Below are 14,421 nucleotides of genomic sequence, written 5' to 3'. Positions count from 1 at the left end.
GAGAGGAGACAACTGGGATGTGAATGAACCCAGCTTCCCTGGTGTGTCCTTGGGCTGGATGGTGAGACGGGTGAGGGGACTATCTGCAGGTATCACCCCAAACTTGAGACACACTGTGTCAAATACGAAAACTCTGCTCTCACCACCCCCGACTGGCAGCACGTGCTGAGTGCGTGCTGAGTTCTTGCCGAGTTCTTGCCAATGTGGATCATCGTCTTCCACTTGGAGGCCAAGGCCACATGCCTGACCTGCTCAGCTGCAGTTCCCCTCTCCAGGCTACCGGAGAAGGCTCAGCTGTCCCTCCTGAGAGGTGGTGGGAGGAGAGTGTGAGAGTGTGAAGAGACGCGCACCCAGCGCTGGGAGCTTAGTCACTGGGCTTCTCAGCTGTTCCCCTGCTGAGGGCCTCAGAGTCTTCCCAGGCAACAAGGTAAACAACCCTAATATAGTGGAAGAGGATAAATACTCCATGTTTCGCCCCTCCCATCCACTGCAAGGCAGTTGGAAAAACTCCAAGCACAAGATGTGGACTTCTCAGCACCAGAGCTGCAGCTCAAGCCCACCAGAGCTGGCCACTCACAGAACCACTTCCTTCCCACCCCGGAGAATACAGTGGGGATGACTCTTTGGCAGCCCGCACAGCTGCCATTGGTTGGGCAGACAGCCCCTCCTTTCCGTCAAGGCAGTGGTGTCCTTTAGGGTTTTCAGCTGGAAGAGCAGGAGAAACAGTTCTCTGATGAGGGGATGGGGACCGGGAGGTGGGCCCGGCATCAGAGGTCAGGCCGCATACCGGGTCAGAATAAGTCTGTGCCCCCACAATGCTTCTTGGGGAGAATCCAGTATGTGAGGTGTCACGTGGTGGTGCCAGCACTCCCTTCGTCCTCCTTCTAGAACATCCTGATCTGGATGCTGATTGGCCATGGGTCCAGAGTTTGATGCAGTTTTTTTTTTTAAGGTTTTTGTTTGATCTTTTTTTTTTTTTTTTTGAGACAGGATCTTGCTCTGTTGTCCAGGCTGGTTTGCAGTGGCATGATCACAGCTCACTGCAGCCTCAGCCCTGCAGACCCAAACAACCCTGCTGCCTCAGCTTCCCAAGTAGCTGGGACTTCAGGCACGCACCACCACACCCAGCTAATTTTTTATTTTTTGTAGAAACAGGATCTCACTGTGTTGCCCAGGCTGGACTCAAACTCCTGGGCAGCCTCCCAAAGTGCTGGGATTATAGGTGTGAGCCACTTTGCCCCACCAGGATCCCATTTTAATAGAAGAAACAACTACCTGTTTATACACACATAAAAAGTCCATGCTGGGTACAGTGGCTCATGCTTGTAATCCCAGTATTTTGGGAGGCTGAGGTGGGAGGACTGCTTGAGGCCAGGAGTTGGAGACCAGCCTGGGCAACATAGCAAGATCACATGTCTACCAAAAAGTTAAAAATAGAAATAAAAAAGAAATTTTAAAAGTCTGAAAAGATTTCTGTCAAAGGGCATTTACCTCTGAGAATAGGACTGGGAAATGGGGACTTTTGCTTTTTTTGGTATCATTTGAATTCTTTTATAATGAGCCTATATTTGTTTGCAATTAAAAGTAAGATCAGGGCCAAGCACGGTGGCTCACGCCTGTAATCCCAGCACTTTGGGAGGCTGAGGCAGGTGGATCACGAGGTCAGGAGTTCAAGACCAGCCTCTGGCCAAGATGGTGAAACCCCGTCTCTACTAAAAATACAAATACTAGCTGGGCATGGTGGCAGGCACCTGTAATCCCAGCTATTCGAGAGGCTGAGGCAGAGAATTGCTTGAACCAGGAAGGCGGAGATTGCAGTGAGCCAAGATCATACCACAACACTCCAGCCTGGGTGACAGAGTGAGACTCCGTCTCAAAAAAAAGTAAGATTAGGCCGGGCCTATGGCTCATGCCTGTAATCCCAGCCAGCACTTTGGGAGGCCAAGGGGGGCGGATCACGAGGTCAGGAGATCGAGACCATCCTGGCCAACATAGTGAAACCCCGTCTCTACTACAAATACAAAAATTAGCCGGGCGTGGTGGCGGGTGCCTGTAGTCCCAGCTACTCCGGAGGCTGAGGCAGGAGAATGGCGTGAACCCAGGAGGCGGAGCTTGCAGTGAGCCGAGATTGTGCCACTGTACTCCAGCCTGGCAACAGAGCGAGACTCCACCTCAAAAAAAAAAAAAAAAATAGATCAGCCAGTGTGGGGCTCATGCCTACAATTCTAGCATTTCTTTGTAGAGACCCTGTCTCTACAAAAAAAAATAGCCAGGCATGGTGGCATACACCTGTGGTCCCACCTACTCGGGCAACTGAGGTGAGAGGATCACTTGAGCCCAGGAAGTAGAGGCTGCAGTGAGCCAAGATCATGCCACTGCACTCCAGCCTGGACAACAGAGTGAGACCCTGTCCCCCAACCCCACAAAAAATGGGATCCTACTCTAGTGATTATTCTGTACCATGTTTTTGTCATGCAATAATATATCACAACAGATTTCCTTATTGGCACATACACAACCATCTTACGCTTTTTAACGGCCATGTAGAAGTTCTTATCCTAGTCAGTGGTGGATTGATAGGATCCATGAACTCTAGGAACTTCATTCAAAAGAATGTTTGTCGGTCAGGTGCAGTAGCTCACGCCTGTCATCCCAGCACTTTGGAAGGCCAAGGTGGGCAGATCACTTGAGGTCAGGAGTTCGAGACCAGCCTGGCCAACATGGTGAAACCCCATCTCTACCAAAAATATAAAAAATTAGCTGCATGTGGTGGTACATGCCTGTAATCCTAACTACTCGGGAGGCTGAGGCAGGAGAATTGCTTGAACCTGGGAGGCAGAGGTTGCAGTGATCCAAGATCATGCCACTGTACTCCAGTGTGGGCGACAGAGCAAGACTGTCTCAAAAAACAAAGTGTTTGTGTGTTGCATGTATGGGCAATCACACATTTTTGAAGAATAATTCATATCATTTACCAGATCCTCAAAGGGGTCTGTAGCCCAAAAAGGGTTAAGAATCACTCCTTTTAGGACATCTGGCTCAAGTGTGAAGTTCTGGGAGCTTTGCTTTGGCTCTGCCGCTGATCTGGGATAATGTGACCCTGGCCAAGTCAACCCAGCCGTCACCAAGCACCTGCTCTGTGCCAGACACTGTGCAGGGGCTGGGGACAGATGTGAAATCCACAGGCCTGACCTGAAGGAACCCGAGTTGTAATGGGGGATAGACATTTATATTAGGGTAAAGGTGAGCAGCCTTCAGTCCTGGACACGTGTTTAGAAGGAAAATAGCACAAGGATCAGAGGAGAATATCTTGATGGTGCTGAGAAAATAAGGCGGGACCCTCTAATATTCATTGGACATCTGTGCACAGTACTGTGGTAGTCCCTTTCACGCAGTTTACGTTCCTGGAATCTGCAAAAGAATTTATAGAATTGCTCTTATGCCTTTTTTTATTGATGTTATAAAACAGATAAGAATACCAAAGAAGAGCCTGGGCACGGTGGCTCACGTCTGTAATCCCAGCACTTTGGGAGACCGAGGCGGGCAGATCATGAGGTCAGGAGATCGAGACCATCCTGGCCAACACAGTGAAACCCTGTCTCGACTAAAAATACTAAAAAAGTAGCCGAGCGTGGTGGCGGGCGTCTATAGTCCCAGCTACTCGAGAGGCCGAGGCAGGAGAATCGCTTGAACCTGGGAGGCAGAGGTTGCAGTGAGCTGAGATTGCACTACTGCACTCCAGCCTGGGCGACACAGTGAGACTCCATCTCAAAAAAAAAAAAAAAAAAGAATACCAAAGAAGGCCGGGTATGGTGGCTTACGCCTGTAATCCCAGCACTTGGAGAGGCCAAGGCAGGTGGATCACCTGAGGTCAGGAGTTTGAGACCAGCCACCAACATGGAGAAACCCCATCTCTACTGAAAACACAAAAATTAGCCAGGCGTGGTGGCAGGTGCTTGTAATCCCAGCTAATCAGGAGGCTGAGGCAGGAGAATCACTTGAACCCAGGAGGCAGAGGTTGCGGTGAGCCGAGATCACGCCATTGCACTCCAACCTGGGCAACAAGAGCGAAACTCCATCTTAAAAAAAAAAAAAAAAAAGATTACCAAGGAAAACAAGAGGAAAGTTCAAGGAGGAAAAAGTGATTCCCAGCGTCCAGCGTGCAGGCAGTTGAGTGGAGGGAAGTGGCTTCTGGATTGGGCAGTGGGCTCATTGCTGACAGTGCTTCCCCCTGGGGATGCTCGCTCCTGAATGTATTTTAAAACATTAGCATGGATGCCAGGCACAGTGGCTCACGCCTGTAATCTCAACATGTTTGAGGCCAAGGTGGGAGAATCACTTGAGCCTAGGAGTTCAAGACTAGCCTGGGCAGTATGGCAAAACGCCATCTCTACAAAAAATACAAAAATTAGCTGGGCATGGCGCCTATAGTGTCAGCTGCTTGGGAGGCTGAGATGGGAGGATCACTTGAGCCCGAGAAGGTCGAGGCTGCAGTGAGCTGTGATTGTGCCACTGCACTCCAGCCTGGCCAACCGAGGGAGGAGACCTTGTCTCAAAAAAAAAAAAAAAAAAAAAAAAAAAGTTCAGCATGGAAAGGCCTTCAGGAGGCAGAGTAGCTGGCAGCTCTGGAGTCAGGCTTACCCGAGCAAAAGCCAGGCTGTGATCTCTTATACACAGTGACCTTGGGCAGATTATTTGCCCAGGCTTCAGCTTCTTCATCTATAAAATGGGGATAATGATCCCACCAGCTTACAGGCTATTGTAAGATCTGAATAACTAATGCTTAGAAAGGGCTTTACCAGTGCTTGGGAAATGATAAGTGGGCATTAGATCGTAATTCTCATGAATATCCTCATCACAGTCCAGCCCCCTCATTTTACAGATGAGGAACACGGAAGTTCAGAGAGGAGGGGTGGCCACACAGGCGGCCAGCTTGGCCTGGAAGGCTGGGCTGCTTTCTCTGCTGGCACAGACTTCTAAAGCACCTTGTCTTTTGAAGCATCTCCTCCCACCCTCTTTGGTCTGGGTGACTGGAAATATTTTTAGCATGGACGGGACACTCTAGGAGGACTTACAGATTTCTGCAAAGTTAAAGCCAAGTTTCCCCAACTCTTTTGGATCACAGCCCTGTTAATATCTCAGTCATTGTTTCAGGGCAACCCAGGCCAAAACAAATACCCAACAGATGTGTGTATGAAGCAATGAGGTCAAATAATAAGTCTTTATCGTAACAACTTAGTAGCCATTTGAAAAGCGACACATAAGTTGAAAGAAAAAGGGTCCTTCCATTTCCAAACAGCCAGATTATTAATGGGATGTATGCCTTGTTGCACATCTCAACCCTTGAAATCAGATAGGACACCACCACCTTCATTTCCCACATTTTCTCCTTGAACTACTTTTAATCACAGTGACCTCCAAAAACTTAGCTTCATAGAGATACATTATCAAAGGGAATGTCGTGTGATTGAACTTTGAAGCTGAACTGTCTCGAGCAAGTCGTTCATGCGGTGTCCAGCAGACGTTGTGGTGGCTGTTTCCCTCAAATGTCAGATATCCATTTGGCACCCTTCTGAGTTCTCTGCAGTGCCCCGGGGTGCCTCAAGCTCAGTTTGGGGTTGGTTAGGCTGAAGACATTTGCTAACAAGTCCTGTTGTTGAATTAGTTCCAACTCAGGTTCAGAGGCTTTTTAGAGCTGGAAACACTGGCAGAGTCAAAGTTCATGGGAGGTGATTAATCAAACCAGATATTAGGGAACCAGAAGGGTGATATTTTCCACTGATAGGCAAAAATCCAAAAACCCCAGTGTCAGAGCTGTTTGCCAAGTCAGCAAGTCTGTGGAGATCGCTTCCAAGCTGGTTCTGTTACTGCCAGCGCCCCCTGGCGATGCCACTCAAGGCTTACTTGAGAACCATCAGCAGCCGGGAAGGAGGGCAAGTCTATTAAGAAGTCTAAGAGGCCGGGCGCAGTGGCTCACGCCTGTAATCTCAGCACTTTTGGAGGCCGAGGCGGGTGGATCATGAAGCCAGGAGTTCAAGACCACATGGTGAAACCCTGTCTCTACTAAAAATACAAAAATTAGCTGGGTATGGTGACACGTGCCTGTAGTCCCAGCTACTCGGGAGGCTGAGGCATGAGAATCCCTTGAACCCAGGAGGCGGAGGTTGCAGTGAGCCAAGATATCACTCCACTGCACTCCAGCCTGGTGACAGAGCGAGACTCCATCTCAAAAAAAAAAAAAAAAAAAAGGTCTAAGAGACCGGGCACAGTGGCTCACGCCTGTAATCCCAGCCCTTTGGGAGGCCGAGGCGGGTGGATCACCTGAAGTCAGGAGTTTAAGACCAGCCTGACCAACATGGTGAAACCCTGTCTCTACTAAAAATATGAAAAATTAGCTGGGCATAGTGGTAGGTGCCTGTACTCCCAGCAACTCGGGAGGCTGAGGCAGGAGAATTGCTTGAACCCGGGAGGCGGAGGTTGTAATTAGCTGAGGTTGCACCGCTGCACTCCAGCCTGGGTGACACAGCGAGACTCTGTCTCAAAAAAAAAGGTCTAAGTATCAGCTTCTCTGATGTGAGCTGGAGGAATTGGGGAGCTAGCACTTCCTGAGTGCCCACTGGTTGCCAGGCCTGGTGTCGGTTACCATCCTTCCAAATCCTTGCTCTACCCAGGAGCAGATACCACTGTCCCTGCTGTTTGCATATGGAAACACGTGGATGGGAAGTCTGCTGCCTTGTTTTAAAAGGCTGAGCCAGGATCTAAGCCCACAATGTTTATATCCAAGGCCTATTTCCTCCCACCAAGTTGCTGGTCCCTTTAGAAAGGAGTGGATGATCCCAGACCTGCCAGTCGGCAGTTGGCCAGACCCCTCCGCAGAAGCCTCCTTATGTTCCCAGATGCTGGGAGACAGCTGCAAACAGAATACACACTGCTCTGTCTATGTGGATGTTTTAGTCCTCTGGGAAAGAAACAAATAATTACAAGAGTTAAGAAAAGTGTTGAGGCCGGGCACGGTGGCTCACGCCTGTAATCCTAACACTTTGGGAGGCCGACGCGGGTGAATCACAAGGTCAGGAGTTTGAGACCAGCCTGGCCAGCATGGTGAAACCCTGTCTCTACTAAAAATACAAAAAGTATCTGGGCATGGTGGCACACACCTGTAGTCCCAGCTACTCAGGAGGCTGAGGCAGGAGAATCGCTTGAACCCGGGAGGCGGAGGTTGCAGTGAACCAAGATCACGTCACTGTATGCCAGCCTGGGCGACACAGCGAGACTCTGTCTCAAAAAAAAAAGAAAAGAAAAACAAAATGCACCCGATGGAGTCCAAATCTTGGTTCCTGACCATCAGATAAGTCAGAAGCCTGGCTTCTGACAGTAGACATGGATGGTGATTAGCAAAAGGACCCACATCCTAGAAATCGCCCATTTAGCTGGGGGAAAAAATGTTCTGCGTTTGGCAGATTTGAGGGCGGACAGCATGCCAGCAGCCTGGATGAGGAATGTAGGGTTTCGGGTTTTTTTGGGGGGAGGGGGTGGTTTTTGTTTTTGTGTTTTTTGAGATGGAGTCTCACTCTGTCGCCAGACTGGAGTGCAGTGGCGCGATCTCGGCTCATTGCAACCTCTGACTCCCGAGTTCAAGCGATTCTCCTGCCTCAGCCTCCCGAGTAGCTGGGATTACAGCCTCATGCCACCACGCCCAGCTAATTTTTATATTTTTAGTAGAGACAGGGTTTTGGCCAGGATGGTCTTGATCTCCTGACCTTGATCTCCTTGATCCACCCGCCTCAGCCTCCCAAAGTGCTGAGATTACAGGCATGAGCCACCGCGCCCGGCCGGAATGTAGTTTTTTTTGTTTTTGTTTTTGTTTTTTTTGAGATGCAGTCTCGCTCTGTCGCCCAGGCTGCAGTGCAGTGGCGTGATCTCAGCTCACTGCAAGCTCCACCTCCCGGGTTCACACCATTCTCCTGCCTCAGCCTCCCAATAGCTGGGACTACAGGCGCCCGCCACCTCGCCTGGCTCATTTTTTTTTGTATTTTTTAGTAGAGACGGGGTTTCACCGTGTTAGCCAGGATGGTGTTGATCTCCTGACCTCATGATCCGCCCGCCTTGGCCTCCCAAAGTACTGGGATTACAGGCGTGAGCCACCGCGCCCGGCCCAGAATGTAGTTTTTATGCAGCTGTTTTTGCACATGGGCAGCACTCCAGAACTTTAATTAAGTTCAGGAAGTTGCTCCTGATACCAAGGGCACGGGATATTTAGGCTCTGAGGGTCCAGCAGGTCCCCCGGGCCCCTGCATAGCCACTGGAAACAGCAGCCTCTGTGTGTGGAGCACCGGGGTCCTGACAGGATGTCAGGGACCCAGCTCTGGTCCCCTCTTCCTGTCTCACAGCTGCCTCTGGGCCCTTGCAGGTGCGGCTGGAAGTATTTCGGGCGGAGGAACTGATGGCATGTGCAGGATTGACCTCACCCAGAATTGTCCCTTTGTATGGAGCTGTGAGGGAAGGGCCTTGGGTCAACATCTTCATGGAGCTGCTGGAAGGTAAGGAGCCAGGTCCCACTCTTGCTCCAAATTCAGTGCCAAGGGTTCCCTCCTGAGTCTTGCCCAAGTTGGCTTGGTCACTGATCCATCCATTGTTAACCTCTTGACCCTATGACCCTGCTTTCCACCACCTGCCCTGTGCTCTTGCCCTTGGCTGGCATGGAGGCTCGAGCAAGTCCCAGGTATAGCCTGGCCTTTGTTCTCCTAGGTGGCTCCCTGGGCCAGCTGGTCAAGGAGCAGGGCTGTCTCCCAGAGGACCGGGCCCTCTACTACCTGGGCCAGGCCCTGGAGGGGCTGGAATACCTCCACTCACGAAGGATTCTGCATGGGGACGTCAAAGGTAAGGCCCAGGCCCCACGGCCCTGCTCCCCAGCAGGCTCTTCTCTCACACCATCCTGCCTGATCTCCTCTCAGTTCTGGGCTAGCCTGGTCATCTCCAGTAGCAGGCCCTGAGACAGGCTGACAGGACTCTGCCTGTAGGAAGGGGAATGATGTTCTCCAACCCCTTAGCCAAGCACTATAGTTTCTGGTAGATGGTGGCAACAGAGAACCGAAGGTCAAGCTCCCATCCAGTGGTGACCCCTGGTACGGGGTTGGGGCAGGCGAGCAGAGTGGCAGCGTTCCCCCAGAGTAAACCCTGCTCCTGTCCCCTTGCCCTCAGAGATCCTGTCTGCCTCTAGCCTGAACTGATACCCTCCTCCCTTCCTCCACAACTGATGAAACTAATCAGAAGCAGCAGCTGCCACGTAGGGTCAGCCAGAAAATTACATCACTGGAGGGCAGGCCAAACCGAGCCAGGGTGGGCTGGGACCCGGCATGACTCACCTGTTCCTCTTCCTCCCCGGGGCGGCCTGGCAGCTGACAACGTGCTCCTGTCCAGCGATGGGAGCCATGCAGCCCTCTGCGACTTTGGCCATGCTGTGTGTCTTCAACCTGATGGCCTGGGGAAGTCCTTGCTCACAGGTAAGGCCCCCACCAACTGCTGTGCCCCCCAGTGCATTCATTCGCCGAATGCCTTCCATGCTTTCCAGAATGGGAATTGAGATGTGAACACTTAGGTCCACCTGTGTGTTTAAGCCCCGCACCCAGTCTGGATGATTATCGGGGTTTCTTTGTTAGGCGGAAATGCGATCATGGATGTCAGGTGCTCATCGCTGATGCTCCTGTACACAGGGAAGAGAGGGAAAGGCTGTTGACTCTCGCTAGGTCCCAGGCCTTCTGCCTTGGAGGCCCCATGGCTCCCCCAGCCTCTTGTCTGGCCTTTTTAGGGGAGTGCACTGCCAGCCTGTGACCCCAGCTCTCCTGCGCCTCTGAGCACAGTTGGCTGGAAGCACAGTGGGCAGGCTGACCAAGGGGCCTGGTCTCTAAAGCCAGTGAAATATCTTTCTTTAACTCCTCTGATTATTGAAATAATCCATGCCCACTGTGAAGTATAGAGTTAAGCATATAAAAGAGGTGGAGAACAGAATTCTCACCATTCCTCTTACCCAGAGAGAGAATCACAAATTTTTTTGTTGTTTTCGTTAAGACGGAGTTTCACTCTGTCACCCAGGCTGGAGTGCAGTGGCACAATCTCGGCTCACTACAACCTCTGCCTCCTGGGTTCAAGCAATTCTCCTTCCTCAGCCTCCTGAGTAGCTGGGATTATAGGCACCTGCCACCACGCCCAGCTAATTTTTGTATTTTTAGTAGAGACGGGGTTTTGCCATGTTGGCCAGGCCAGTCTCAAACTCCAGACCTCAGGTGATCTGCCCGCCTCAGCCTCCCAAAGCGCTGGGATTACAGGCGTGAGCCTCTGCGCCCGACCGAATCATGAATATTTTAGATAACTCCTTCCAGGCTGTTGTTTTTCCTGTGTCTAGTTAGCGCCATTATAACACAATTTTGTGCCCTGCTTTTTTCATTTATAGCATTAAGGATAAAATGATTTCATTCTGACCAACAGAAAAAGAATCTTTGGGAAGTATATGATTGTGTGTTGTTGAAGGACTGTGTTGACAATTCTGAAGATGTAAATTGAATGTGGACACTTGACCTCCACCCGTGTTGTCTTAAGCTCTTTTAAAATAACTTTAGTGGGCTTTTTCTTGTTACAAAAAATATATATATATATATCTTTTCTAATTTTTTTTAACTTTTATTTTTTAAAGACAGAGTCTTGCTGTGTCACCCAGGCTGGAGTGCAGTAGCTCACTCATAGCTCACTGCAGCCTCAAGCTCCTTGGCTCGAGTGATCCTGCCGCCTCAGCTTCCTGAGTATGAGTAGCTGGGACCACAGGCATGCACCACCATGTCTGGCTCATTTTTTTTATTTTTTGTAGCTATACATGGGGTCTCAGTATGTTGCCCGGGCTGGTCTCAAATTCCTGGATTTAAGCGGTCCTCCCACCTCAGTCTCCCAAAGTGCTGGGATTACAGGCATGAGCCACTGCCTGACCCTTTTTTCTAATATCTTTTGAAGAAAGTAGAGCTAAGCAAAAATTACAAATACAGATCACCAGGAAAAAAAACCACTGTTCACATCTGCCATCTATTCTTTCAGTCTTTTATGCAAATAAGTTTTCTATTATGATTTTTAAATTTCACTTACTAGTATTTCAGGAACATCATACCAGTAATTAACCTTCTACAACCTAATTTGTAATGTCCAGCCCCTGCCCTATTTTCAAAAAACACTTTAAGGGTTTGGTCCAAAGGGCAGAGTCCATATCATGGGTGCTCTGTTGCTTGGTACAAGTTCCCAGCAGAGTCCCCGCCTAGCTCCTCCCTACAAGTTTGACTTGGAGATGTTATTTCTGTATTTAAAGTACTTTAACATGGCTGGATACAGTGGCTCATGCCTGTAATCTCAGCACTTTGGGAGGCCGAAGTGGGTGGCTCACCTGAGATCAGGAGTTTGAAACCAGCCTAGCCAGCATGGTGAAACCCGATCTCTACTAAAAATATAAAAATTAGCTGGGCGTGGTGGCTCATGCCTGTAATTCCAGCTACTCAGGAGGCTGAGGCAGGAGAATCGCTTGAACCCAGGAAGCGGAGGTTGCAGTGAGCCGAGATCGCACCACCATACTCCAGCCTGGGTTGACAGAGCGAGACTCTGTCTCAAAGAACGAAAAAGATAATAAAATAAAACGTACTTTAACAGTGACAAATGTAAGATACCCCGAGGATTAACTGGGGTGACCATTGCCTAGGCTCCTGCCCATCAGCATTCCAGGTGACTTTATGTCTTCTCCGCCTTCTCAGGGGACTACATCCCTGGCACAGAGACCCACATGGCTCCGGAGGTGGTGCTGGGCAGGCGCTGCGACGCCAAGGTGGACGTCTGGAGCAGCTGCTGCATGATGCTGCACATGCTCAACGGCTGCCACCCCTGGACTCAGTTCTTCCGAGGGCCGCTCTGCCTCAAGGTCGGTGACGGCACCCGGCATGGCCAACATGGGGAGCTGCAGGGCCCTGGGGCCCGGGCCGCAGGCTTGAGGGGCTGCTCTGCGGTGGCAGTTGGAGCAAGGGGAGGCCTGGTCATCCATGTGGGATCCTAATTCAAATACTTGCCACCCAAATCTGGGGGTACAAAGGGAGATCCAGCTGCGGAGGCTCACCAAGTTCATGGCAGGTGAGAACTCTCTTCTGTCCATACCCTGGGCCCCATCCACCTGCCTCCTAACGGGCCAGGCCTGGAAGCTATGGGCATCTTGCTGCCTGGCTCTGGCCTGTTTTACGGGCTCCATGTGTCCCTGTCCTGGGAAAAGTGCCCTCACTGTAGCCCAGACCCCTCCATTCCTTGTGATAGACCCCAGCACAGTGGCAGCAGGGGCCGGCGGGAGTTGCACAGAGAGCAGTAACAGCCGGGTATCAGGAAATGAGGGAAGGCAGGCCTCACCTGTTGTCTTTTGTGCCCCAGATTGCCAGCGAGCCTCCGCCTGTGAGGGAGATCCCAGCCTCCTGTGCCCCTCTCACAGCCCAGGCCATCCAAGAGGGGCTGAAGAAAGAGCCCGTCCACCGCGCGTCTGCAGCGGAGCTGGCAGGGAAGGTGAACCAGGCACTACAGCAAGGTAAGAGGAGCCGCGCGCTGGCTGACCCGGGGGGCAGAGGACAGAGGTGGACAGAGGAGACAGGTGGCCACAGGTCCAGAGCAAGGTACCCCTCAGAGCCTTAGTTTCCCCCTCTGGAGTAGGGGGTGCAGCAGCCTCGGGGTTGTTGGGAGATTGTGGCAGTACCACGCCTTGACGCAGAGGCAGCGCTCAGGAGATGGGAAAGAGAAAATTCACACACGAACTCGAAGTGCTTTTTCCATTCTCCCACTCAACTACAATCAACCCGAAGACTCCTGTGACCACATGTGTGGGGATTTCCACCCCACCAAGCCAGCAATCAGTTCGCAGCAGACACAAGCTGGGTGTCCTCTAATTCAGTTCTGTTCTAACACTATCTACCTGGAGGCAGCGTCAGAGCCCGCAACAGGAGGGCTTGATCCCCAAGACTGTGCCCCCTACCCATGCCAGTCTCAGGCCCACGTGTTTACCTGTGCTTCTGACCAACTGGCTATAAATCAAGGACCCCACGACCCCCTCCTTGGGATCGATTAATTTGCTGGAGTGGCTCACAGAACTCAGAGAAACCAGTTTATTAGAAAGGATATTACATTTACCTTTTTAATAAACATTTACCAGTTTATTAGAAAGGATATTACAAAGGATACAAATGAGATGCATAGGGCAAGGCATGTGGGAGGGAGCGTGGAGCTTCTAGGGCTTGGCACCCTCCAAGAACCTCCACGTGCCCAGCTACCAGAAGCTCTCTGAACCCTGTCTTCTTGGGTTTTTGTGGAGGCTTCATTACAAAGTCATGACTGATGAAACCATTGGCCATTGGCGAACAGCTTAACCTTTAGCCCCCTTCCCTCCCAGTATGTGGGATGGTAGGATGAAAGTCCCAGCCCTCTAATCCTGCCTGTGTCCTGTGTCTCTCGGATGACCAGCCTCCATCCTGAAGCTACCTAGGGGCTGCCAGCCTTCAGTCAATCCATTAGTACATAGAAAGAGATCACTTTGGAGAGTAAGGCTTTTAGGAGTTATGTGCCAGAAATGGGGTTAAAGATGAAATATATGTTTACTAGTATCACAAGGGTTATGATGTGTAAAGGGGGCTGAAACTCGCTAGGAATCCAAGAATACAAAATAAAGAGAGGCCGGGAGCAGTGGCACACACCTGTAATCCCAGCACTTTGGGAGGCTGGGGCAGGAGGATCACTTGAGGCCAGGAGTTCAAGATCAGCCTGAGCAACATAGCAAGACCCTTTCTCTGCAAAAAAAATTTAAAAATTAACCAGACATGGTGGCATGTGCCTGTAGTCCCAGCTACTCAGGAGGTGGGAGGATTGTTTGAGCCTGGGAGGTCGAGGCTGCAGTGAGCCACGATTGTACCACTGCACTCCAGCCTGGGCAGCAGAGACCCTGACTCAAAAAATAAATAAATGAAGCCAGGTAACACTCGAGAGCCATTTGACTGGAAAAAAGCAGAAAGTTGGTGGGATGTGGGGCTGTTGGGACCCCTCGGGTGCTGCTGATGGGCATGTGGACAAGGCTGCCCACTCTGGAGAGCGCCTGGCTGCACTCAGGCAGATGTCTGCAGACTGAGACCCAGGACCGCTACCCCTGGGTGCACTGACAAAGGAATGCCAACAGATCCATATGGGAACACGCCTGAGGATGCGCGCTACAGCTTCCTTTGTGGGAGGGGAGTAGGGTACAGTGGGGTCCCTCATTGGGAGGACAGAGACACAAAAAAGGATGCTGCATGGAGCACCACGCAGTCAAAGCAACTCGGTGTTCACAGAGCAGCATGGACGGATCCTAAAGGCATGGTGCCGAGTGAAAAGAGA

At 51.0% G+C, this 14,421-nt stretch overlaps 1 protein-coding gene across 1 annotated transcript in view; it reads left to right on the top strand.

The window, feature by feature from the left end:
* MAP3K14 (mitogen-activated protein kinase kinase kinase 14) overlaps positions 1–14,421 on the top strand; it is a 54,187-nt gene that overhangs the window by 34,342 nt on the left and 5,424 nt on the right. The window contains exons 7-11 of the mRNA XM_003913206.4: positions 8,411–8,540; positions 8,749–8,880; positions 9,399–9,503; positions 11,784–11,947; positions 12,442–12,592. Coding sequence (XP_003913255.2) covers positions 8,411–8,540; positions 8,749–8,880; positions 9,399–9,503; positions 11,784–11,947; positions 12,442–12,592 — 682 coding nt within the window. The remainder of the gene's footprint in view (positions 1–8,410; positions 8,541–8,748; positions 8,881–9,398; positions 9,504–11,783; positions 11,948–12,441; positions 12,593–14,421) is intronic.

The sequence above is a fragment of the Papio anubis genome, chromosome 17 (genome assembly GCF_008728515.1).
Source record: "Papio anubis isolate 15944 chromosome 17, Panubis1.0, whole genome shotgun sequence".
Classification (NCBI taxonomy): domain Eukaryota; kingdom Metazoa; phylum Chordata; class Mammalia; order Primates; family Cercopithecidae; genus Papio; species Papio anubis.
The sequence above is the reverse complement of the archived record's forward strand: the minus strand, read 5'-3'. Positions and strand labels throughout refer to the sequence as shown.